The sequence below is a fragment of the Colias philodice genome, chromosome 16 (assembly GCF_061535455.1).
Source record: "Colias philodice isolate Cphi_HAF_F1 chromosome 16, ilColPhil1 Martin Lab GWU primary, whole genome shotgun sequence".
NCBI lineage: Eukaryota > Metazoa > Arthropoda > Insecta > Lepidoptera > Pieridae > Colias > Colias philodice.
This window is the reverse complement of record NC_143101.1, coordinates 3,502,668-3,529,974: the sequence shown is the minus strand read 5'-3', so window position 1 is coordinate 3,529,974 and position 27,307 is coordinate 3,502,668. Positions and strand designations below refer to the sequence as shown.

At 33.5% G+C, this 27,307-nt stretch overlaps 2 protein-coding genes across 4 annotated transcripts in view; one reads left to right on the top strand and one right to left on the bottom strand.

The window, feature by feature from the left end:
- The window catches only part of Trpm (transient receptor potential cation channel, subfamily M), a 191,250-nt gene that overhangs the window by 43,972 nt on the left and 119,971 nt on the right, over nt 1–27,307 (top strand). The gene's annotated exons all lie outside the window — the stretch shown is intronic.
- LOC149481549 (venom carboxylesterase-6-like) lies at nt 12,850–16,403 on the bottom strand. Its single transcript, XM_089704633.1, has 3 exons — nt 16,207–16,403; nt 13,651–14,903; nt 12,850–13,516 (listed from the first exon to the last, which is right to left on the bottom strand). Exons 1-3 carry the CDS (start codon nt 16,369–16,371, stop codon nt 13,249–13,251), a joined length of 1,686 nt encoding a protein of 561 aa, XP_089560759.1. The 5' UTR covers nt 16,372–16,403; the 3' UTR covers nt 12,850–13,248.

Genomic DNA, 27,307 nt, shown 5'->3' with positions numbered 1-27,307 from the left:
ATCACTTTTGTAGAGAATTTAGAGATCTACAACTTTGGACTGAAGTATTTTTGATAAAACTTACGGTTTTCGAGAAAAAGTAAAAAAAAACCATGCGCATGGGACAAGTGACTTTTGAATTTTTATTTTTTATGGTAAAATAAAGATCTCTACCTAAATTAAGCTCTCTCAGAATTTTCGTTCTTACTATTTACTTACTTCTTACTATACATGTACATATTTTCAGGTCTAAATTGACCGGATCATAATGTGAATAGGATTTTGTTAGTACAATTTTTTACAATTGTTTTCAATGCAGAATCAACAATGGTACCTATATGAAACCCAGTACTATGGACTTACAATGCTGCCTTTGTTTTGTGGTTTAATAATAATGGCAGTCCATAATAATACGCACAAATTAGCCGTGCATTTCATATGAGGCATTTTAACGAGAATAAAATATACTGTAGCTGTATGTATGAATATTTTTGCGTGAATGTGAGATTACGAAACTGTACAATGTATATGTATATTTTTATTAATTCTACATAACGATATTCCAGTAGCAATTTTATTCCGGAATTTGCAAACTTATCAAGATCCTTGGTTGAGAAATGTGTTGTGACAGCAGCACCATATATTTTTACGTAATAGGAAAAATTTCAATTGGCATGGTGATCAAAAACAAAATACAAACAATTTTATAGCCAGTTTTGACGTGACAACGTCTTATAATTCGATAGCCGGTAACACGCACGAAAAAACATGACTCATGCGGCGTTACCTCGCTCTGAGGCGTTCCATGTAAGGCTAGAAGTGCAAGCGAGAGCGCGGAACGAGCGACAAAGAAGCACAATCGGCCGTTGTTTATCGTCAGTAAACCGACTTTACAGATAACCAATTTTTTTTAACTTTGGAAAGAGTTTTGAAAACTTTAAGAAACTCTGCTCTTGACTAAATAATGAGAGGAATGGTCAGTGAATAAAATATAGTAGTAATGTTTGGTTAGTGTTGTGTTTTGACTTGCTTGTCTGGAGTAGGTAGAATGAGATGAATAAAATTTTAGATTTTACAATTGGACATCTAACAAAATCCTTGATTTCTTTATTTAGAACATCTGTGTTCTTATTATACATCTAAATATTTAACTTAGTAACACTAGTTTTACACGTGTATTATTTCAGCTACTTACGAAGATTCTGCCAATTAATTTACTGGTCAATGCATTAATGCATAACAGCCAAATATAATTTATTTTTTAATTTTCTCTATCCTGGAAATAAATTAGGAATATCAGAAGCTCTTTGTAGTTAAAGAGTCTAGTTTCTATACTTACGAAGTTTCTGCCAATGACTTCACTCGCAAGCACATTAGGATCTTGTGTTATTAGTTATTACCACAGTCTAGTATCACAATTGATCACAATTATTATTTTAATCAATATATTAAAATCTCTACATACTGTAAGTGTCGTGTTATACCTGTATTTGGCTACCGTAACCTACGGTCAAGTGAACACTATAATCAAGTACTAAGTATATATAATTAACTGCATAGCCAGGCTACGTCCTAGTTATTGAGCATTTCCATTCCTACAACCGTTATGGACGAGCGAGCCTAGCTCCATTCAAGCGTATATACTAACCTATATATGTGGCTATCTCATTCGCTCAAGTAAGGTAGTTCATGGGTAAAACAGGGATGGTAAAACGGAGATTAATTCAAGATTGCAGTAACGGCCAACGAGTGGGTTCGAGGCACGGTGCAGCTACGTAAATCAACAACCGTACAATGTAGCGTCAGCAAGCAAAGATTACTTTTAAATAATATTTAATATTTTTCTTGCTAAAGCATTTGGAATTGCACATCTGGAAATTTCTTTATGGCATTGATATATGTATAAGTTTGTTTATCTATGAACGTTCGATTCATTTTGATTTCGTTAATTATGTCAGCATCCTATCCTATCCTATCTGAGGCTCTACAGCCGCGAGTGGGCCTTGGCCTGGTCCAGTACTTTCTTCCAGACCCCTCGATCCCTTGCCCGGGCTCTCCAATTCTTCACATCTATCGCTTTCAAGTCCTTTTCCACACCATCCAACCAACGGCTTTGGTCTTCCTCGATTTCTACGTCCATCTGGTTTTCCATCGAGCAGACGCAGAGGAGCCCTGTTGTCGTCCATACGTGCAACGTGTCCGGCCCAGCGTAAACGGCCGAGTTTTATGGTCTTTATGGCATTCGGCTCCTCGTACATTCCATAAAGCTCATGATTATACCTTGTTCTCCAACGTCCATTTTCCAGCACAGCACCGAATATTCGTCTGAGGATTTTTCGTTCGAAGACCAGCAGGCAATCCTCATCTTTTTGCTCAAAATCCAGCTTTCGGACCCATATGTTAGTACCGGTCTTAGTAGGGTCTTGTATAGCAGTACCTTTATGTTTCGGGTAGCAGTTTCGATCGAAAATATCTCAGAAGGCCGAAGTAGCACTTGTTCGCAGCCATGATTCGTTTGCATATTTCTGCAGATATTTCGTTCTGGTCCGTTATTAATGATCCCAGGTACACAAAGTCATGTACAGCCGCCAATGTCTTGTCGCCGATGACAATATCCTGCCGAGTTTCGCTCGGGTTCTTAGTAGCTTTCAGGTATTTTGTTTTGGAAATGTTGACTTGTAGACCGGCATTTTAGGCGGTTTGTTCTAGAACAAGATATGCATTCTCCACTGCCGGTAGCGTCCTTCCAATCAGGTCAAAAAAAAAAAAAAATGTCAGCATACACAGTATTATTTCCTTAATTAATGCAGTATGAAGTAAATTTTACGAAGTTTATGTATATTTTTACAGCTTGATTTTCATTAAGTATCTAAATAAAAGATTAGAGCATAGGTGGAGAATTTTTATTAATAAAAATCGTCTAAATCTAGCATTTTTTCTGACTAGTTTTAAAACAACGATAGATATGTTTTGCTGTCGGTACAATTCGAAAAGATCTGTTCGAAGCAACCGGGGTCTACTTAGATTACTTTGCAAGATGAGACAGTCTTTGTAACGGTTTCAGTTTTTCTTTGACCGTACTGAAAAGTATTTTCAAATAAACAAATAAAAACCTACAATATTATGTCTTTTTCACAGTATTCATACAAATTTAAGAAATAACAACGTATATTGTTTTCCATAATAATTATTTCCATTTTTCCTTAAAGCCCCGGCTGTATCTAGAATTAATTGTTTTATAAATATAATATTTCTATAACATATTATGCTATACTATATAATTCCAAAAGTTTGTAGCAAAAACAGACTTTAAATTAAAATGGCTGAAGTACTATCTAGTGATTAGTTTGACATAACACTAACTACTAATACCATAAACAAATTGCATTTGTAAACAAAATTATTCATCTGGAACCACGATAAGAATATGATATAGAGATAATAATATGACGTAAAAATTGATGGTAAAACTTTATCGAATAAGAAAACCGTTCCTCACATTTTTGTAACGTATATCAAATATATTGGAAATACAAATTCTTTAGGAAGTGTATTTATATTTTCCTGTAACATGGAAGCATAGAATAAACGCCAAAGAAAATACGTATCGAAATAGACTCAGTAATGTAGCAATAGCTTATTAAGTGGGATGATTCGGATCGAAAAGTACATAATATTCGCAGAGCGTATGCCCTCAATACAAAATTAGAATCTAATAAGCAAATAATACAAATTGTCTGAACTAAAAAAAATGGGGAAATATTGTAATTCTTTCATTAATTAATTCTTAATTTGAAATCAATAAATGGAATATAAATTAATTGCGCAAAAAAAAAAGAATAAAATTTTCAAGACGTTAAGCTTTATTACATAATATGCGATGAAACTTTATTCTTATGTTTTGATAATCGCCAAAAAAGCACGTCCTCAAAAATTGTATTCTTTTCTATAGTGGTAGAGAAAGTTACTACTAAAATAAGGCATTAGGCAACGAAGAGGTAACAAACATGTCTCATCTATTTAGTGGATAGTTCTTGGTAAGTATCTGTCTTAGCGAGTTGCAATTTAGTGCAGTGACTATAATTGCTTCACAGAAAGATTCATTAATGCAGTCCTATTAACTAACTGCTCTGAGAATGAAGCTTTCTGTAAGAGAGAACTTTTCAAATTACATTTATAAAACGGAATTCTAGAAGTAAACATTGAGCTAGGGACCTTGTTTAATAAGACAGAGACATAAACTTATAGAGAAGACGTCATAATATCACTACATAGTATAAACCGTCGCTTTCTCTTTCCCCATGTCATTTGTATGCTTAAATCTTTAAAACTACGCAACGGATTTTGATGCAGTTTTTTTAATAGATAGAGTGATTGAAGAGGAAGATTTTAGTAGGTATATAATTTATTAGGTTTTAGACAAAGCGGGCTAAGCCGCGGGCGGTAAGCTAGTATATTATATAAGAATAAAGGAATTTTCCTTGTCTCCAAGTTAATTAAATAGTTGAACTGTCCGTGAAGCTCTTTCTAAATCCTCATATGAAAAATGATCTCACAAAAGGCACCTTATTTGTCTCGATATCAAAGAGCGCGCGAAAATGCCATTTCAACGAATCTCATATCCCGGGATTTGTTCCATATTCGCGTAGGATGGGATTATGGGATCCAAATGTTTTACCGATAGACGTGACTTATGAGGATGGTGCGAATTAAGCTGCGATTTGCCGCATTTCCACGCTTTTTACAAACGCGCTGCATTTTAAATCTATTGAATAAGATTACCTAGTGAAGTATAGAAATAAAACATGTTTAACTGTTTGTGTAAGTAGGTAGGTGTATTACAAATTATTGACATAAAAATTATTTTACGGTTGAATTTTTTATAGGGTGGTGCGAAGGGACTTCGTGTTCGTGTAGATTAAAAAAATGCTTTTAGATTATAACGAATTTAAGGAATTAAGGTAATGTATAGTTTATATGACAAAGTGAATGTTAAAGTCGGGTGTAGGCACATAATTATTATGAAAAAATATGTTTTGAAGCGAAGCCTCATCATCATTATCAGCCTACATTTGTCCACTGCTGGACATAGGCCTCAGTCATGGACTCATGGCACGCCACAGCCCGGTCGTTCGCTCGTTGTCGCCAGTTTTGACCAGCAACCCTGCGGATGTCGTCACTCCACCTTGTATCAGGACGTCCTAGGCTACGTTAATCAAGTACATTGATTAATAATTATAGGTATTATAAATTGAAAGATAAAATAAATAAAACACTGTTTAAACAGTATAATATAATAATAATTTATTCAGCTTGGCGTATTAAAATTTATCGATTATATTTTTATAGTTTAACGTAATTACTTTGAGCTTTTAAGTTCAAATTAAAAAAGTTTTATGATGATAAAAATGCTGAACAAGGATTTGTTTATGGTTCTATATCTATACTAGATTATTATCCTAACAAAAGCTTTGCTAGAAATTTAACAATTGTTAAATGCGAACTCATTAAAAATAAAGATGGTTATTGTATTTATTTGCCATTTACACAGATCCTAATTATTAGGCACATTCACAATGAACATTTTGACAGAATCTACCTTTTACCTTTTCAATCCCCTGCTTTGTTTAGTGTTAATTAGGTAAACATTTGATACTTTATTATCGAAAGATTACATAATTGTAGACGTGGCTTAACATATTTTCCACACAATGAACACAATGAGAGTGCAGAATAGCGTAAAAACAAAAAGTCCAATATAAATATTGTATGAGGGTCGCTGGGAGGGTATTTACGGATAAAATAGCTCGTATTGTGTCGCTTCCGGCTATCCGGGGACTGTGGTTTATGAATTTATTGAATATTCTTGCAGACATCTTTACATCTTGTTGAACTGCGAATGTTATTAAATGGGAAATGGGAAAACAAAATGGATACGGAATTGATATTAATTCTGGACGAATTGAATTCGTAAAACTAGTCACCCCGCGGCTTCTTATTCCTTAGGGATGTTTTTGGGAAAGCCGTAATACGTTTTTGTTTATTTTTAATCTCTCGGTAAAAAAAAATATACATATACCTAGGTTTATTTCTTACTTAACAAATTAAGGTTATCGTGTAATCTTTCAATCTCTTATTCAGCCATATTAAATAGGTAATAACAACACCAGAAAAAAAATATTCTCAGTGGCTTTATCAATACAATGACCAAAATTCAATAACGTTGGTGATAATGAAGTTGGTAAGATTATCAAGGCATATTATTATTTATAAGCATTAACGAAAATCGAATTCTTAAATGTAAATAATAACAAAATAAGAAATTCTTATATTTACAACAACTCTCTCTACGTAAATTCTTTTGTTCAATCTTGTAACACGTGTCGCGAGAAAATGCACCTGCGGTACGGAGACAACGCTCTATAAAATATTACACAAATCTAACATTATTCTTCATTTACTGTAAATGTAATCCAGTTGTGGTATAAATAAAAATATTTCTTATAGAAACTCTACTCTTTATAGAGTGAATTGACAATTATGGTGGTAACATTGCATCTTGTGTTATGTATACGGTATCATACGGTTTATTCCTGGACTAGTTATACAAACGTATATATTTTAATCTGATAAATGATAAACCTATAGATTCTCAACTGGTCCAATAATATAGGAGACAAAAACAAAGATTATCAATGTGGTAAATATCATCTAAACTTTCTTTCGTTAGGTACAGTATAATGCAAAGATGATGTGTCCTAAAATTAAGTATAAATTATATTTATATACATAAGTACAATAATTATATAAAATATCGTATAATATGTTAAAATTGACATAATATAACTGGCCCAGTAGACAAAGTAACAATTACAAAACGATAACGAAGTTAGAAATCGCAAAAATGTATGGGATTGACATACGCCGCGTTAGATCACGTGGTCTATCTAATGTCAATCCCATACATTTTTGCGATTTCTAACTTCGTTATCGTTTTGTAATTGTTACTTTGTCTAAGGCCCCTGGTGATTGTATTTAAAAAGAATTTACCCTTGAAAATTCTTCATAACTTCGGTGAATGTACATAAATACCGAATCAAAAATATTTGGTTCGGTTTGTTAAAATTGGTTAATTAAATAAATTGACGCTTTAAAATATGTGACCAGTTTTGAATCGTATTATCACAGACTAATAATAATATGCTACGGTATTATCTACACTTTTATTCGCGACAGTATCCTCCTTGGAAAGTTTTTTTAATAAGTTACGTGCTGGCCACGGACAATTCGCTATAGCGAAAATTCGCGCGGCGCGACTGGCGGCGCGTCTTGCGAATGAATCAAATGTATGGAAATGTACTGGGCATGCCACGCGCAGCGGCGACCAGCGAGACGACCGGCGAATTTCCCCGAGCGAATCGCGCGGCACGACTAGCGATCGAAACAAATGTATGAGTTATTACGGCGCAGGCCACGGAGTCGAGCGGCAGACGCGGCGACTACTCCCGGAGCGAACTTAATTTAAAATAGTTTGTTTTTTTTTTCGCGAAAATGGAGACGGAAGCTTTTATTGCAGAAATTCTAGCTAGACCAGCTATTTGGAAGTCTAGCCACCCGCAACATAATTTTTCATCATGCCTATATTTTTCATATTTTTGGTGTAATTCTCCGTCTGTAACACGATTTCTATTTAATTCGTGTACTCCACTATATCTTCCAAACATTAAATCTTGAGCAAAAAAGCTGCTACTCTCCAAACAACGTCGAGCTAACTTTGATAAAGCCATCTCGTCTCCTCGTCTACACTGGTCGCGGCGGCGAACGCAACTGCCCGTGGCGTGCTTACCGCGCCGCGCGAATCGCCGCGCCGCCCGTCGCGCCGTCGGTCGCGCCGCCGGTGTCCGTGGCCAAGGTGTTAGATATCTGTGTAATCTATCTTTACATACCTCACATTCATAGATAAATATACAAGCGAATAAACTGATAACAATATAATTATGACCCTAATTCAATATCAAACGTTTATCGGAAGTTTGCAAAAGTTTGGCGGGAAATCAAATAAAACTCATAATTCATTATGAAACATATAATGTGGAATATATAATAATAATTAAGAATTATTGTTGATGTATTCCACAGACAAAATTTCTAAAATAGAATTGCTCTGACATGTTCTATTTTAAACTTTGTCCTTGCCTTGTTCATGCCAAATTAAAAAAAAATGTTCCCGACTCCCGAGTCCTATAAAATGCTAACAGCATTTTGCATTTTCAATATTAATTGAGGAAAGTTCGCGCGTATTGCGCGCATCTTTGAACAGGGATTCATCGTGCATTTTTATTCGGATCCAAAATATCACAGCACCTTTCGTTTGAATGCATGCATTATAATCGGATTCGGTACGTATTTGTGATGAATTTACGAGGTAAAACGCTTGGATAACTTTTTAGTGCTATGGCATTCAGTTTACGTACAGATAAAATATCAATGATAATGAAGCAGGATTTGGAGGTTGAAAAAAAAGCGCATCTTTGGTTAAATTACATTTTTGCTTGCATCTATTGTACGAGTAAGCCGTAAGGAAAAATTAAAATTATTTATAACCCTATTAGGTATTTCTAACAGGATAATAAGGATATAAGATTTAATACAGTTTATACGAAATCACTATGCTAACTTGAATAATAGAGGCTTCTTTTATTAAGTAAAGGCGTATACGCATTTTGTACCTGATTGTGTGAAAAAAAAATTCAATGTAAAATATACATATTATACCTTATGAACATTACATTATTCAATAGACAAACTTTTTGAGAACGAATTGACGGATGACAGATTTTAATCTTTAGTAAGTAGATACATAATATTATTATGTTATCTACTTTTTATACGGGTTGTAGTAACAACAGATAGTAAATATAAGTACCTAATCACAGATCTCTTATGTACAGTTTATAACAATTCCATTTATATTCTATACAAGTATAATTTACTCTTTGTCTCTGGACACAAATTACCTCGTTTTTCTACGAATTCTCTCAGTAAGCGTCCAACAGGTCGCCCCTTGAGGATGGAATTAGGCCAGCGGTATTTCTCACAACCAAGGCTTTATTCGAAGTAGATTTTTCTTTAATATCAGACTTATGTGTATTCAACTTTTATTACTTGAACAAAGAAAGGCCAAATCTCACAAACAATAAAGGAACAAATCTCAGATAATTTGTTTCGTGAATCGAATTTTTCGTAACATAAGTTTCTATTTCTGTAAGAACTAGTTGATCGCTTCGGTTTTTCGTATTTGTATGAAAAGTTACGTCTTTATCAGGTAATGTAGATTGTAGAGCAACAATGCTTCGGTTGTAAATAAAATCAACGTCGGGGTTTTCATTATGATTTTTTTTAATCATTTGAATATTTGGTTTGCGTTTGAACTTTTTCAAATGAATTAAATCATACAACAAATAAATTCTTCTTCGTGTATATGTGTGCCAAATTCATTTTTGGTTACACATACAAACCAGCTACACTGGATATTTTAATTAGTAAGTATAATTAAGTCATATTTTCCAACTCTTGTTAAATAAATTGTGTTTTAAACTGGGTTATTTAAGTTATTGCTCTCATTTATGAAGCAGTTATTTTATACACGGGTATTTGAAATTTCAGGTGTTGTGGTTGCGGTTACCATGGCAACGGTTTTATAGAAATTGCTTCGGAGGCTATTATTGAACTACGCGTTAGGTGTACTAAATGAAATTAATTGTTTAAGGCCAAGACTATATACGTAACTAGCGGTCCGCCCCGGCTTCGCCCGTGGTACATATTTCGCAATAAAAGGTAGCCTATGTTCTTTCTGAGGGTCTAAAGATTATCTGTGCCAAATTTCATCAAAATCGGTCCAGTAGTTTATGAGCCTATTCATTACAATCAAACAAAGTTTTCCTCTTTAAAATATTAGTGTAGATATTAGACACCTTGGTAAAAATAACTTACAACATACCTAATTGCACTCCTCATAAGCGAAGCGTTGAGGTGGGTACTACTGCCACTTCGCGCAAAACATCTGATTTTTCAAACTTAAAATGTCTTTATGTATCATACATTGCACTTGTAAGATAATACATACACACACATATTAAGAAAAACACTATTTTTAACATTCATGATATTTTTGATGTCATTTTTGTTATTTAAACTAGTTAAAAAACCACAAAAAACAGTTTAAAAAAGTTCTGTCTTGGACGTCCGTGTGTCTGTATGTGCGGAGGATTTTCTTGTTAACACGATAGCGACCGAAATTCTTTACTAATCGAGTCTTTTTTTTTCTCTTACGCTTGAGTATGCTCAGGAATAGAACCCTTTCATTTTTCAGGGTCTGATTCGATGTGGTTTAATTGTTATTAAATAAACAAAAATAATAATTATGTAATAAATAATTATTAAAAAAAAATTATGAGGCGTGCACTTTTGGATTTTCCAAATTATTTTTCGCTATTTTACCTGTCTTCTCGTGGTTTCCTGGTAGAGATTACAGTACATTGATAAGGTCGATTGTGAAGATTGTGGTAGGTACCTAGGTATATCATTATTGAATTTCTTTGTACAGGGTGTCCAGTGGCAGATTTCAATGTTTGAGGGCTTGTAAAAAAAGAAGTATTATTTCTAAACAAAATATTTTTATTAAAGTCAAAAGAAGACGAGTGCGGATTTTATCTCCTGAAAATTACATTTTCCAAATGCCGCCCTTCTACTCTCACACACTCCTCAATCTATTCCGCATGTTGAGAAAAACTTGTTTGCAAAGGGAACTGGGAATTCTGTTTATTTCAGCCCGGATATTTTCCTTCAGTTGTCTTATGGTTGTTGGATTTGATTGGTAAACCACAGTTTTTAGATAGCCCTACAAGAAAAAGTCACATGGACTTAGGTCTGGTGACCTGGGTGGCCACGGGATGGTGCCGTTTCGGGATATGTGCTTTTCAGGAAATAACTGCCGCACTGAATTCATTGACACATTAGCAGTATGAGCCGTAGCAAATCTTGAATAATCTGAATTTAGTATGGATGGAGCTTAACCTTTTTTCACATAATGACCTGAAAAACGATTTAGGAATTCCCAATATCGACGAACGTGTGCGAAGTGATAAACGAGGATTTTCAATTACAGAATTCATAACAAGTTTAATGTTTTCTATCGTGGATACTGATGGTGCTGGTCCCGGCCTAGGGTTATTAATGACTGAACCTGTAGCCCTAAACCTTGCTAGCCACGACTGTATCAAATTTATCGAAGGTCCATCTCTTAAACGTTGAATTTGACAATGGTTATTGAACCGACGGCGTGTTTTTGCCAGCGAAATCACCCGAAAAGTATGCCTCAATAGCATAAGCGCGATGCTCTCCGCTCCACTGCTCCATGGCGACTAAAAAATCCGCAGAACTCACGCGCTGAATGACACCCCCCGCGTCCCCCTCGCACGTCGCGTTTTAAAACTAGAAGCGTTCAAACATTGAAATCTGCTGCTGGACACCCTGTATTTGTTCCTTTCTCTGTATCTTGTTTCATGAACTTATTGTATGAAGTATAAAATGAGTAAATATATTTGGATAGTAATTACCTATTCTATGTATAAACATATGTAGAAAACACATAGAAGTATTTTCTATGTGTTTTCTATGGAAATTTCACTTTTATTTAGCACGTTATTCACAATTTTCACCAAAAAGTTGAGCCGAACTTATTTCTATAACTCGATGTCCTTCACTGACTTTTTACATCGTAGTTATATTCTTTTGAATGTTCCATACATATTTTTAATAAAACTATTTGAAAAATTGAATGATTTCATAGTTATTGAATTATAAGCTATTCCTAAGCTGTTTTAAGCTTAATTGCATAATAGAGGCAACTTGATGGATTAATATTCAAGTTAGATTTAACGTAATCCCCGCAAATTCTCTGTTCTGTTTTATAAATAAGAATCTAGGATTTCAGTATGTGTTTTCATAAACATTAATGAGGGTTTTATTTATGTTGAAAGTGCTTAATATTTATTATTATGCATTTTATATTTAAGTGGTAGAATTTCTTTATGATCAAGAAGAAATAGATTCACTTTCTATGCTCTCTGAAACGTAGTCTCTATCTTAGTCTATTCTCTCTTTTCGTTAATTACTGGTATTCCCAGGTCCACTATTTCTATGCCCTGTACGAGGTGGTCAATAAACCGTTAGTTAAATTAATTCAGTAGTTAGTGAATTAAATAAGGTTTATATAGTTTACACCTAAACTGTGTATAACTTCGATAACATCGAAGTTATATACACGTCATCTATCTGTACACTTTGTATACGCAATTACAATTATAAAATATATAGTCATACATATTATACAAACGTTCGTATTTGTAAGCTGTGAAGTTTTCGTAAATAAATAAAAAATATTGTCAATTGCCACAATTTCCATGAATAACATAACTTTATAATATGTTAGAAGAATTGTCTATCTTGAAAATGTATAATAAATATTAATATCTATTTCATTTTAACAATAAATTGTGACTAATGCGATAATTAATTTTCATCGCTGTCTGCTTTTATTATCTTATACATCTTGTGATAAGATCAGACATAAATTTTGAATCCAATAAATTGTCTCAATATTTTATTTTTTTACACATAAAAGATCTCTGCTATTCATCGATTTACATTCCTATTTTTTGGACAATTACATTTAACATAATATACAAACAAAAATAATATGTAAATGCATTATTTAATCATCTCAAATCAAATAAAAAAAATTTACTTGTTACCTACATTTATTGTTTTCTTTGTTATTAAAGGCTTTTGTTCAATTAAAAACGAACGTTACAAAAATCTTTTATTATTCTATGTCTGGGTTTACAAGTAAAAGGAACTTAACAATAACTTTTTTAAGAATACAATAACATTATTTTGGTCTCGTTCTTTCTTACGCTAAATATTTGAGAGTGAAAGGGATAAAAGATTTAAAAGTTAACGAACACAAAGATTGTTACAATTTTACCTAAATTAAATGCTCACTCTGCTAGAATGTTAAATTTCTTAATTTCTATTAATCTTAAACAGAAGTATTGAATACGTATAGAAAAAATATTAATTTTGGGTCAAATCAATCGTCTCTACAATTGTGCAGTATTAACTCAAACTGAATAATAATAATAGCTCTGATGTAATACTCACTAATACCACTAATACTGCATTCTACACATTTAACATACAAAAAAATTACAGCAATTTCAACACTAACACACACGAAATAAGAACTATAGTTAGGCTTAAAATTCTAGTAGCTGAAGAAGCCTGCGGTGGGGTATAATGAATAGAAAATAGGTTATTCCAGAAACCCATTCTTTGCTGATGGATGTTCACTCTTGCTTCTTCTTGGAACATATGATTAGATGTTGTGGTATCTTCACCACTCAGACGCAATACTACGGTAGATCCTGGTGTATAAGGATTCCAAATAACATTGGTGTTGGCTGGGTTTGGGTCTCTGAAATGTGAAATTAAGCTTTTAGTCGATTATTTAAAAAAAATGAATTATCACACTAATAACGAAATTGTTTGGATGACTAATCTTGGAGTCATAAGTATTGATAAATTTGTGTCTACTGTTTTGAAACTTACCCATTTCTAGCAAATGCAGCGAATCGTCTCAATAACGAAGTCTGTACAAGATAGTCGCCTGCACGTAAATCGTAATCAAATAGATAGTTTAATATCGCGCCATGCTTAGCTCCTGTTACTGGTATTTGGGGATATGCCCAATCTGAGTTATGGGTCCCTCGGAAGGCAAATTCAAGCAATCTCACCGAAGACCTCGAAGTTGCTGCTCTTTCGGCTATCCCCCTTAACACAGAAACTAATATCATTGTATCTCCTTGATAGTCTAAGAAATCTTCAATAGTTTCCATACTGATTGCTTTCTGTGCAAAATAATATTCCCTGATTGATTGCGCTACAGCAGACTTGTTTTGCGCTGATTCAAATTTAAGATCGGCTTGAATAAAATCTGTAAAATTGCTTTGCATCTTGTTCAACCAATTACGGAAAGCTGCTTGTTCTGCCCTTATGGTGCCTTCCTTATCAACGAAGGCAGCAATATATGGAACTTGACTGTAATTGCCATTGCGTAGTAAATTTATAGGAGCGTCAGTTAAAACACTCTCATTTGATCTGAGATTCTTATCTTCTATACACGGTGCGAATAGGGGAGTGTTGTTATAGAACTCGAAGTCATTTAGTACTGGTGCAAGGACATTTATATGTGTTGAGACCAGCGATGCAGCGAGCTGTGCTGGTGATTTACCACCGTATCCTAATTTCTCACCTACACTTTCTGCATACTTGAGAGGCTCATATGCAACAGCCCAGGGAGAGAGTGCCGATCCACTTATAGCGATGACTTTGTGAACTAAACCTTGCGCTAGAGGCGATAACGTTATCAATTCCGCTATTGCAGCGCCTGAACTATGTCCAAGCAATACAACATTGTTTGGATCTCCACCAAAACCAGCTATATTGTTCTTAATCCATTGTAATCCTTGGATAACATCTTTCAGACCCGCATTACCTGGTGCTTCAGGTACACCTAAACAGAGAAATCCAAATATCGATAGTCTGTAATTTATTGAAACGACCACTAAGTCTTCCTCTACAAGTTTCTTTACGGAGTACACTTCTTGTCTGGTGGTAGTATATTCTTCACTTTCAAGCCAAACAAGCACGGGTCTATTACTGGCAATTGCGTTTGGTGTGAAAACATTAAGTACCAGGCAATCTTCGACTCCAACAAGACCTCGGCTAGTAGGGTGGGCGCAAATAACTTTAGTGTCTATTGCGTGATATTCTCCTGGATATACAGGTGGTGGAGTAGGTGCCTGAAAGTATAAAAATACATAATTAGTTTTATTTTGTTATAAAATAGCCAGCCACGAAAATAAATTTAATGTCGTTTGTCATTTTATTTGCTTTTACTTGGAAGTAATCTTATCAGATACTACCTAACCTATATCTTGAAGCTTATCGAATCTTTATTTATTCAATTTATTTGTATTTAATATAAAATACTCTAAATGTCTCAAAATTTGGGTGCAAATGTAAAATGTTTTAGGAGGTAACGTACATGTGTTATCAAATACTTCAATGTTTTTAGTCGTATCTTTATTAATTAATAGAAATTAATATGTTAACTTTCACATCAATAGCAATTACCTGTTTCGTTATTCACCTAATTATCGTATTCGTAGAAACGTAGCTGCTAATTTCATAAAGTTTATTAAAGTATTTTGATATTTTTACAACGTTAGGTCCCTATTTGATCGACAAGAGAAATTTACCGTTACAGCACAGCTGCCGGTATTATGTGATTTACTTTCATTCAGGACCTCAGGTAAAATAATTTGACCATAGTTGCCGGTACATTTATATACTCAACTTCTTTCCGCGCCTAATCTAATAAGAGTTGTGACTCATTGAGTTATATCGCTAATTTTGTCACTTAACCTATGTGTGGATAAAATACTTTGGAATTTCGTGCGCTAATGCTCTTCTTACATAATTATCTCTACATTATAATATGTAACAGTTATAGTACACACTTTAGGAGCATAAAATACTGGTTACAGATACAAATACATCTGGATACGGAAGGATTGCGAGTCTAAAACTAAAATAATATGTAAAATCAACATATTATTGTTAAAACGTAGTTACCTAAGTGTGTGTAAAATATTCGCACTTAGTACCTAATACTGAATACAGTAGGTACATACTTACGTACTGTGTTTCTAATTGCTTTTATCGAAACAACGTAAGGACATTCAAGCGAAAATTGATGTTTGATTATAAGGTAAATAATAATTTAATACTTTAAATATTTATTTTCAGATGTCGGCGTTACCGGCAACCTCGGCAACATTATCTAAAATTAATATTATCACTTATACCTAGTAACCCACTATATTTTCTTCTATCTTTCATTTGTTTGAAATTTTTTTTGCTTGAATAGTCTTTAGGCATTGTAATTAAAAATAAATAAAGATAATAAGTACTACAATCTAAATTCGACGAAATTGTAGTGCCAATACATACAAGCATGTGTGACGTAATGCGTTGAAATAAACACATATTATACTAGATACGCTCACACGCATAGTAAATGCAAAGAAATTGTTCAAATACCTTGAATCGATTCAGCCCAGCCGTAGAGCCGGCATAATGTATTCCGTAAAACGAATAATAGTTTCCATCGCTCGCCCGGCTGCCGATAACAACACCTTGCGTCGTGTTTACAGAGAGGTTATCTTGCGCGTACGCAATCGCGAACAAACACACGAATATCAACATTTTTGACGTCCGCGCACCTCAGCGCTCTGGTGCGGAATGAGGACGGCAAGGAAAAATGTAGAGTGTAGATTGCAGAACCCTTTTTATCAACATATTGTATTGTAGATTACCAAGAAATGTCAAAGTAGATCTTCAAAAATGAATCGAGGTGCATGTTGAGGATCTTGTAAATGCGAAGTCGATATGAGGCGTGGGATTTTTGTCCATATTTGTGCAACATATTTGATTTGATTTGATTTGAAAACATGAATTTTAAATTCACACTAGGTATTTTGGAACGAATATATTTTCACACTATTTTCATAATAAATGGTTGTGGATAGATATGACTGATTTGCAAGTGATGCTATCTGTCCTCGATTTTTTACTACTTAAAAGAAGTTATTAAACGATGTGACGACAAAAATGTAATTTTTATTGTATTTCGTGAGTAAGCAGGGCAATAAAGTAATTACATCATAAACGGGTATGGTAATAACTAATAAGTAATAACCGTCCGTGTAGTTACGGCAATTGTTAAGATTTATAAAACTTAATCACCCGTTGTAAATCATAATTAGTAATGAACCTAATGACTCCTCTATCAGCATATTCGTAGTAACAGCGTTGGTTTCAGATTTAAAGAGAATAATTTTGAGTTATTTTTTGAATTTGGATATTAAGTTTTATAGCATTCTTCATAAAAAATACCGGTGCGGGAGATTTCTAAAACGCATGCCACAGGAACGCATTCTGGGTACTCGCAAAACCGCAAGCAAGCCAGACGCGATAGATTTATTTGATAATATTAAATTTCATAGATTTCTTATCAAACAAGCACTCACGAATGAAATTATATAATGAAAAAGGATTTCGTCAAGAGGTGCAAAATGTATATCAACCGGCTTCATTAGTCGATATCACGATCTATATAAAGAAAGCGGGGAATCCCCGTATAACGAACACAAGAATCGACTTGTGGGTGTTATTTTAAGTGCGGTGCGTAGTTTATATTCCATCACAAAAGCGTGTTTTTATGTTTTTTAAACTGTATTTAAGAATATTTTTATTATACATAAATATATTACGTAGGTACCTATAGTTGAAACAATTCAAAACTCAAGTGCACATATTTTTGAAGAACAAGCAATCTAAACTATAATTCATATTATTAAAACAATGTATGGACTGTAATATTATATGTAGTATGTTTAAACGAATGTGCAATTTTCCTTACGTAACGAGAAAACTAGTTTTAGCTCTTCAATTTTCTTTAACATTTCTTTAGGTAGGTATTTGTTTAGTTCACATGAATGAAAATGATTTGAGATTATGTTTGAACTACATGATAATATATTTTGTCCACATCTGGGATTTATTTTGAAATATTCTGTAGTAATGATAATGTTTATGGACTTCAGTGAAAGAAAATAAAATATTTCTGATGTTCATGATTGAAGAGATCAGAAGAACAAATAAGTCATCTTAGCTCTACATTTTTCAAGAGTTTCAATTTTACAAGTGTTGTAAATAAAATATTTAGATTTGTAGTTGTTCTTATGATTATTTTTTAAGTATTATGGGCACTTAAAAGTTGGGCTATCTCACTTCGGCGTACATACAATTTTGCGTAAGTAAAGGTTAAAAGAGGTTAATTACGGAGGGCATGGGTTTGACACACCTTCACTAGCAGAAGTACTAAGGCTGGAAATTAAATAGAGTGCACATATAGGTATTAAAGAGACACTAGCTTTCCGCCCGCGGCTTCGCACGCTTTGTCTAAAACTCAATATATTATATACCAAAAACTTCCTCATGAATCACTCTATTTACTACAAAAAAACCATATCCCGTTGCGTATTTTTAAAGATTTAAGCATACATAGGAACATAGAGACAGAAAAAGCGACTTTGTTTTATACTATTTAGCTAAGCTATTTTGTGATTAGCTATGCTTTTGTTATAGTATGGTTATGAGAACGTTATTGTATTTTTCGAATGCTATTGTAGGTAATTGGAAATATTATTTTTTGAAGGAAGTAAGTAATTTAATATTTTTCATTTATATTAAGTTTACAATGGATTATTGTATAAAATAAGGAATTGCTGATTTGTTTTATTTTTAGTTGAACCTACCTTGAACTTGTATCGTAAAGCTCCTTTAGAAAAAATGTTTTACATACAAATACATGATTTTAACTTAAACAGTTAACTGCGCACTTGAAACAAACCCCCTCCTATTTTAAAGTCGGTTATGAAATATCCGCCGTCAATCAACACTGTAGCTATCAAGGTTCTCAGAATATACATATAATATATTATATATATATATATATATAATCCACCAATTCATAGAAATTATAATGTACTAGAAATAGATTATCATTTCCTATCAAAATAATCATGTATTATTAAATTACCAGGAATTATTACTATCACTCAACCTCTGCTAAAGTTAATGACTCATTCTAAACTTCTAAACGCAATAGAAAAGTTGTCGTTTAAAAACAAATTAAATGATTTTATTAAGAATACAAATCCTAATTTGGTGTGCTCTCCTTTTTTACACTATGTCTATGGCATTTCTCGATACCAATAGAGACGAACTTCTAGAATTTAAACTTATAAAAATACCAATAGAAAGAGAACAAAAAATAGCGCTTACAGTATTTTCTCTTGTTTTTGTCAGATAGACCGTATTCGTATCTTATGGAAGTAACTCGGATATCTTTTATTCCAATAACTTGGTTTTATATGGTCGTACTAAAGCTACATTATATGAAAATAAGACGTTTATTTTCCAGTTTTTGATTTTCATGTACAAAACAGAATTAAATTAATAATAATGTTTGGCAGCTTCGTCAATAGTAAACTAATATGTATTGTAGTCATATTGTAGTAGAACACACATCAATTAACATGCAAGCTAAGCCAGTTGAATAGTGGCTTGCTTTGTATTGTAGTTCAAGCGAATAGCGTATAGTGTAATATATCAATCAAGACCGTGTTACGTACATAGATACCTTAATGGACTAAACACTTTTGATCGTTGAAAGATGAAGAACATCATTAAGCCTATGCTTTTAATATTAATAGTCACATTATTACCAATTTAACATCTGAAACATAATTAAATGATGATTCATAAAGTATGAAATAAGTCAGCGAACATTTCCTTTTTGAGTAAACTTTGGATAAACTCATTGAAAGTAAACAGAAATGACTGATACCGTGATATCGATTCTGTCAATCACATTTACTGATAATATAATGATAAAATAGTTCAACAAGATATCAGTGTAATTCACATTATAATGGTATGTTTGTAACGTAGGTTAAATACATAATACATGGTGTTTCAGCGAGAATTTAAATCTACCTATACTTAGTATTATAAAGCTGAAGAGTTCGTTTGTTTGAACGCGCTAATCTCAGGAACTACGCGTCCGATTTGAAAAATTATTTCAGTGTTAGATAGCCCATTCATCGCTAAGGCCAACAGGAGTAGAGCCACGCGGGTGAAACCGCGGAGCGCAGCTAGTTTCTGATATAACTGATTCTGAAACTAATATATTACAAGTAAATTATATGAGGTCTGATGTATGATTTGTTAAATATTTATCATCTTTTCATTTCTTTGTAAATATGTTATACGTAATCATTGCGAAGATGGTTTTTCCATATACTTCTACTGGCGGCTCTACATTTATGATTTTAATATATTTTGGTAAAGTTAATTAGGACATTGATTCAAATTATTGTATATATTTTTATATGTGTCTCTATATCATTATTAAGTTGATAGAAAATATACATACATTTCCATGCTCAGAAAAATATTTAAAACATATTAGCGCAACAAATTAGTACAATGAAACATAAAAATTAAGGGGGTAAATACTTCAGGATCTAAAGTACACAATAGTCAAGAGTAAGATGATAAAATAATGTCAGTCAAAAGACTATCCCATAATATTGAATTTATTTATTTATTTATTTCAGCTATTCTTACAATAATTACATAATAATTGAACAATACGCTAATGAAAAGGAATTCCATTAATAGAATTACATATTATAATAATTATGTGACAAAGAAAATTGAGTAAGAAAGTAGGAGGTTAAAAGTGAAAGCAAGAAAATTATTATCAACTAGCGGTTCGCCCCGGCTTCGCCCGTGGTACATATTTACGTTTTCTCTACATAAAAACCATCCTCGTACTTCAAGGAATATAATAAAAAAAGAATTATCGAAATCGGTTCAGCCATTCTCGAGTTATGCGCTTACCAACACATTTTGCGATTCATTTTTATATATAAGATTATTATGTTAGTAGTTCGTTGTCTGATGCATCCAACCGTATTTACTTATTACAAGTTTGAAGAATCATTGTTACATCTTCAGTAAAACCGCAAAGGATCATTGAATTAATGATGTACTCCGATTGAAATATAAAATGAGTATAATAGTAAATTAGAACAGTATCCAACCAAGGCAATTTGTTGCATTTACCCAATCGTAACTGGCTTGCATCCAGACATGTAGTCAAAGAGAGAATTTTCTTTGAAAATATTTTTAGATGAATATTTTTTATGGATTTAGTACGTTTTGGATTGCGCTCGTTTCAGGCAGTATTCGGAAAGCTTTGTGGTAAAGAACAGTGTCCTTAAAGGTAATCACTTAAAATATTCACTTGTGCGATGATGAGTTATGCATAACCAATACCTTTCTGCATCTCATTTTAATTCTTATTTTACATTACCTAAAATTTGATAAATATTATATTCAATAGGTTCAGTACTTACTGATAAATATATTTCTTGGTACAGTGTCATGTTTTCGTAATTTTAGGTACGTAGGTATATCCTTATTTATACCTATATTAAAATTTAATAATCGCATAACAATATGGTTACCTATCTTAATCTCGAATTTTAATATTCCGAATATCATAATCCAGAAAACGTTTGGACATTTTTTCATAACCCCGAATTTTAAAATTTCGAAGTTTTGTTTGCCATATAATCGCAACTCCGAATTTCATTTGCCCATTTCTTTATTTGTACGACGTTTTACAATCCAGACGAATGAGTTCCAGACATACGAAATCTAAATGCACAAAATCCAGATGACCGTAATCCATATGCACGAAAGCCAGATTTTTAAAACACAATTTTTTGAAATACAGTTAATTGATATCCAGACAAACAATGTCCAGATTTTTGAAATTCAAATAAACGATATCCAGCGAAACGAAATCCTTCCAGGGGGGTCGTAGCACGAACCTAACCTAACCTACTGAATAGATTTTAACACTTTAACCTTTCTGTAATGGGCAAGTAAAACAATAGCGAGTCGGTTCTGGCACTCGCCGGCCGCTGCCGCGGCACGCTCGCTTCGCTCGCTCGGCTCGTGCATGGGGGGTCACAGTTCAAACCTAACCTAACCTATTGAGTCGAATTTGACACTTAAACCTTTCTGTAATGGGCAAGTAAAATAATAGCGAGTCGGTTCTGGCACTCGCCGGCCGCTGCCGCGGCACGCTCGCTTCGCTCGCTCGGCTCGTGCATGGGGGGTCACAGTTCAAACCTAACCTAACCTACTGAGTCGAATTTGACACTTAAACCTTTCTGTAATGGGCAAGTAAAACAATAGCGAGTCGGTTCTGGCACTCGCCGGCCGCTGCCGCGGCACGCTCGCTTCGCTCGCTCGGCTCGTGCATGGGGGGTCACAGTTCAAACCTAACCTAACCTACTGAGTCGAATTTGACACTTAAACCTTTCTGTAATGGGCAAGTAAAACAATAGCGAGTCGGTTCTGGCACTCGCCGGCCGCTGCCGCGGCACGCTCGCTTCGCTCGCTCGGCTCGTGCATGGGGGGTCACAGTTCAAACCTAACCTAACCTACTGAGTCGAATTTGACACTTAAACCTTTCTGCAATGGGCAAGTAAAACAATAGCGAGTCAGTTCTAGCGTGGGGGTCGTAGTTCAAACATAACCTACTGAGTCGACTTTGACACTAAAACCGGTCTGTAATGGACAAGTAAAACAATAAATTTACTTACTGACAATGTTTATTTTCAGTCGATAGTAAAGGTATAATCACGATTGTATGGAAATCAAATAAAAAGGTTATGAAAATCTGGCAATAGTTTATCTGTTATACGATTATATGGGAACCAAATAAAAAGATTATGAAAATTTGGCAATAGTTTATTTGGAAAATGGTACGATGGGAAACAAAAAAAAGTATTCTGAGAATCTGGTAAATTGAGATCTGTATTATGAGAATACGGGAAACAAAAAAATACTTTTTAAAAATCTGGTTTTGGTGCATCTGGAAATTGATTCATCTGGGAAATTAAAAAAGGAATTTTAAAAATTTGTCATTCATTACATCTGTCTTTTAAAAGTTCTAACAACCGTTTTCGGGGTTTTAAGATTCGGGTTATAGAAATTCGAGTTTTTAATAGGTTACCTAACAATATCAATCAAGCTTGTATCTATTAGAAAATCAATGGATGTAAAATTTTCTTTTATATAATCCATCCATGTTTGAAAACATTTATTGATTTTTACCAAAAGTGAGATACTAAAAAAGGAATATAGCAACGGCTCTTACATTTTTACGTAATTCCTCTGTATCCGATACCCACCAACCATATATTATTCATGATTGGCCCACATCGTGACTTTTGGATACCCCGGCTAGAGAGTTCAGAATAGTATTTTGTTTTTGTAATACATTGATGTAGCTTAACATTGAATTGGCTTGTTATTCTTGAGTTTTTCCGACAAAATTAATAGACTGAATCTTAATAATATCCTTCTAATCACTACATAGTATAAAACAAAGTCGCTTTCCCTGTCCCTATGTCCCTATGTCCCTTTGTACGCTTAAATCTTTGAAACTACGCAACGGATTTTGATGCGGTTTTTTTTAATAGATAGAGTGATTCAAGAGGAAGGTTTATATGTATAATAAGATCCATTAAGTAGTGGAGAAGTACTGTTATTTTTGAGGTTTCTAATGTGATGTCGTAAAAAATTACATATATTCCGCTTACATTGCAAACGCAGGCTGAACCCTACGAGTTTTATCAAAATAATGTACTAAGTATTATACACATTGAAAAGGTCTACAGAAAAGTCCGCGATGGTATATGTCTATCTCTTATGGATAACCCACAATAACTTTTTTTTGTCATTTACTTTTTACGACAAATAATGGCTAATTTTCGAAGCGATTTTAACCAATACAGCATTAATCCTTAACCAATTAAATACCATGGATACATTGTTCATTTAATATAGATCTATATGGCCATTTACACCGTATGATTTAAGTGAATATTTTCGAAGATATTACAGATTTAAAAATTGCAGGACGTAGCGTTTGCGGCCGCCCGGCTATGTATTTTATACCCGTGCGTGCGATGCCGGAGGCCGGAGCGGGCCGCTATATTTTTATACTTAGACAACGTTCACAATTTTTCTGTAGTGTATTTAGTATCAGCATTGCACCCGTGCGAAGCCGGGGCGGGTCGCTAGTAATATGTATAAATACAAAGGATCTTATAAATATGAAAAAAATATTGATATTTCGAATATAACTTGACATAATACCTATGTTATTTTTTATTTGAGTAGGTAAACCTACCATTGGAGCAAAGACGCGGGCTGAATTGGGAATCGAAAAATAACAGTAATAAGTTCTGCACACAATGCAATTGTTAATTTTAGGTACATAGGCATAGTTATAGGGTACATACAATATTCTAGTTAATTAAACATAACCGAGAAAGCATCGTATAAATCATCATTAGTCAGACCTTATTTGTGCGGTCCGCCATTTTGTCTTCCCCAAGCCATTACCTCCATTTGCTCAATTGCGATTCTACATTCTAGAATCTTGTTAGAGCATACGTGAAATTGCTACATTTTATAGGGTTTTAAATTAACTTTATACGTGTAACATTGTACATATAATCCAAACTAATGAAAGAATTCAAGAATTTGGAGCGAACGCTAAAATGCTGAGTTTCGTCTTGTCTTTCTAGAGATTGGAAGCAATTTCTTACAAGTGTCATTTCTTTAGGACACATTGTTGAAATTGCCTTTAATGTTTGAAAAAGCATGTACCTATTACAAAATAAAGCTTTTTGCCGTTACGAGAAAGACGTGGGTACAAAGGCTACTAGGATGAAAATCTTTACAAGCGTTCTTAATTTTATAAATATTCGGAAATAAACGAATGTATTGTATGTAAAGATTAAATGCCGCTGGCTAATAGAGCTGTTTAAAAAAATATCTAAATCTCTTTAGTACTTGTTCTAAAGATGTTAAATTTTTAACAGTACAGGTATGGATAAAGCAAGGGTTGAACAATACTGGTTCATTAAACACACATACGTCTGAGTCAGAGGTTAGGAGGCCAAGGTCAGGCCCCAGGAAGCACTAATTACTTAACATCTAGGCATACCTAATTTGCATAGTGCCCTACGAAATGGTATATTGCAAATGTATTTATGAGCAATAGAGCAATTAAATCTTGCGTTGATTAAAGTACACTTTTAAAATGAAATATTTTTGGGCATGAGTAATTTTAAAAGGAAATTTAATACCTTGATTAGGCATTCTAATCTATAATTTAATATATTTTTTTGTTTATATAATATGCGGGAGAATTTAAATAACTCTCCATAATTAATTATAATTAGGTAGATATGTGAAATAATAATATTAAATAATGGCTCAGTGCGCACAACTTGCGCGGTCGATGGTATGATGATATAATATAGTCTCGGTACGACTATATTATATATATCATCGAGCTACTGACTCAAGGAATATAAACCATAGCATGGCCCGTAACCCCATGCATTCCATATCAATTCAATATCGACATTATGTTGTACACCATAGAGTACATTGTAATAGGAAGGTATAGCCACATAACAACTACTCTGTTATAATTCTCTCACAAATATATTATTAGGAAAAAGTTTGTTGTGTTGAAGAGATTTATATGATTTACGCATCTCTCAAATAACTATAAACCACAATATAATGATCTTCAGTACACTCGCTCTATTTTCAGAGTGCATAAGTTTTAAGATCTGGGTCAGGTCTTTTCAGACTGGTTTATTGCATTCGATCGAGAATGAGATGGAAGAGTGTCAATGGTACATCATGTTATAGGTTAGAAAGAGATGGATATTAGATTGAAATGTATACAAAGACCATTCGTATCACACATGCGCGTGAGTTTGCCGGTCGTTGAAAATAAACAATATTTCCGATTCGTAATTTTTTGCGATGTGTTCCTACATTATAATGAGTTCTGTGTTTTATTATGTTAATTGTTAACTGGTGAATTGAGTGATGTGAATACATAATGTGAAATTATGTTTACAGGACCACTAAAATATATTAAGGTAATAGGACCTTTACCTTTTTAGTTAAATTACAATTTACAATACTGATTAAAAATTACAAGTGCGCTCGTTATTCAGTAGAAATACAGTACGATTAAATGCTCTACAAAAAGCTGGAACCCCACTGAGTACAGTTTTCTTCACATTTTTTCACAGAAAATTCTCGAAATAAAAGGAATTTATTCGGATGATTGAATCAGTAATTGCTCTATGGTGTGGAATCACCAGAGGCCATTTGAATGGTTTTTGTTGAAGAAATCCCAATTATTAGTGTTTATGTGATAGTATTATCTTAGATTCTAATCTCGAGCGTAGCATAGATCAGGACTTGCCAAACTGAATTTTCCCCAATAATGTGCGCTTTTCCAGAGTGTTCGCGAATTATTTATATCGAAAAAAAAGTATTAAAAGGTGTTCTATAATTAGATACGATTGAAAAAAGTTAATAATGAAGACAGAAAGATCGTAAAAGATAAAGACAAATAAGTGGAAGAATTAATCATGAAAGAGGTTCTAATTTTGTTAAAATAGTTTTAAAGTGAAACTTTTATTACATCGTCTCAAACTTTTTGGTCTGTGTAGCGCATGTCGCGTGTATCGCGGCTGCCGAGTAGGTATACCTACTCGGCAGCCGACCGTTACGCGACATGCGCTACACAAAGCAGTGTTCGGAACCGTTCGAACAGTTTCACTTTTACCGTGGTTTCATAAAACCACACAACATTTTTTTTTTCTTTCATTGGAAATTATGATACTTATCTATATTAATATTATAAAGCTAAAGAATTTGTTTGTTTGTTTAAACGCGTTAATCTCAGGAACTGATTCTGATTTGAGTAATTCTTTCAATGTTAGATAGCCCATTCGTCGAGGAAGGCTATAGGCTATAGGTGTATCATCACGCTTAGACCAACAGGAGCGGAGCCACGCGGGTGAAACCGCGGAGCACAGCTAGTTTGGTTGTGTAACTAAAGCTATACAAAACATTAAATATTATAAATGACAAATGGATGAAAGAGATCATCTAAAAAATCCTTACAGTGAACAAGTTATACACTGAAACATAACTTTTAATGGGGTCCTGCGAAACATTCTGAAGATTGCTTGTTAGTCGACTTCGGTATTTTGAAATAATGTTAAACTATCATTTCTATTTAGGTACTTTTTTTCTTTCTATCCTATTACTGGATACTTCTTGTTCTCGAAAAGTAAAAATATATTTATTATTTTTTATAAGTACCTACTTTCAATAAAGTTTTCACGTTATTTGTTAAATAACTTATAACTGATAATAACTCTTAACATAATTGAACATAATTGAATTCACAAAAATGTGTGAGGATTCTGATCCTCAAAACTTTTACTTACCCATAAAAGGACAAATATTTGATATCCATACAATCGCTGTGGTAAACATTCTCAATTACCTTTAATATTCTGCCTTTGTTATATAATTAAAGCGCTTTACCCTTCCTGTAACATAGTTCTGTCAATTATGCTAAAATTTCAGTGGCTTCGCT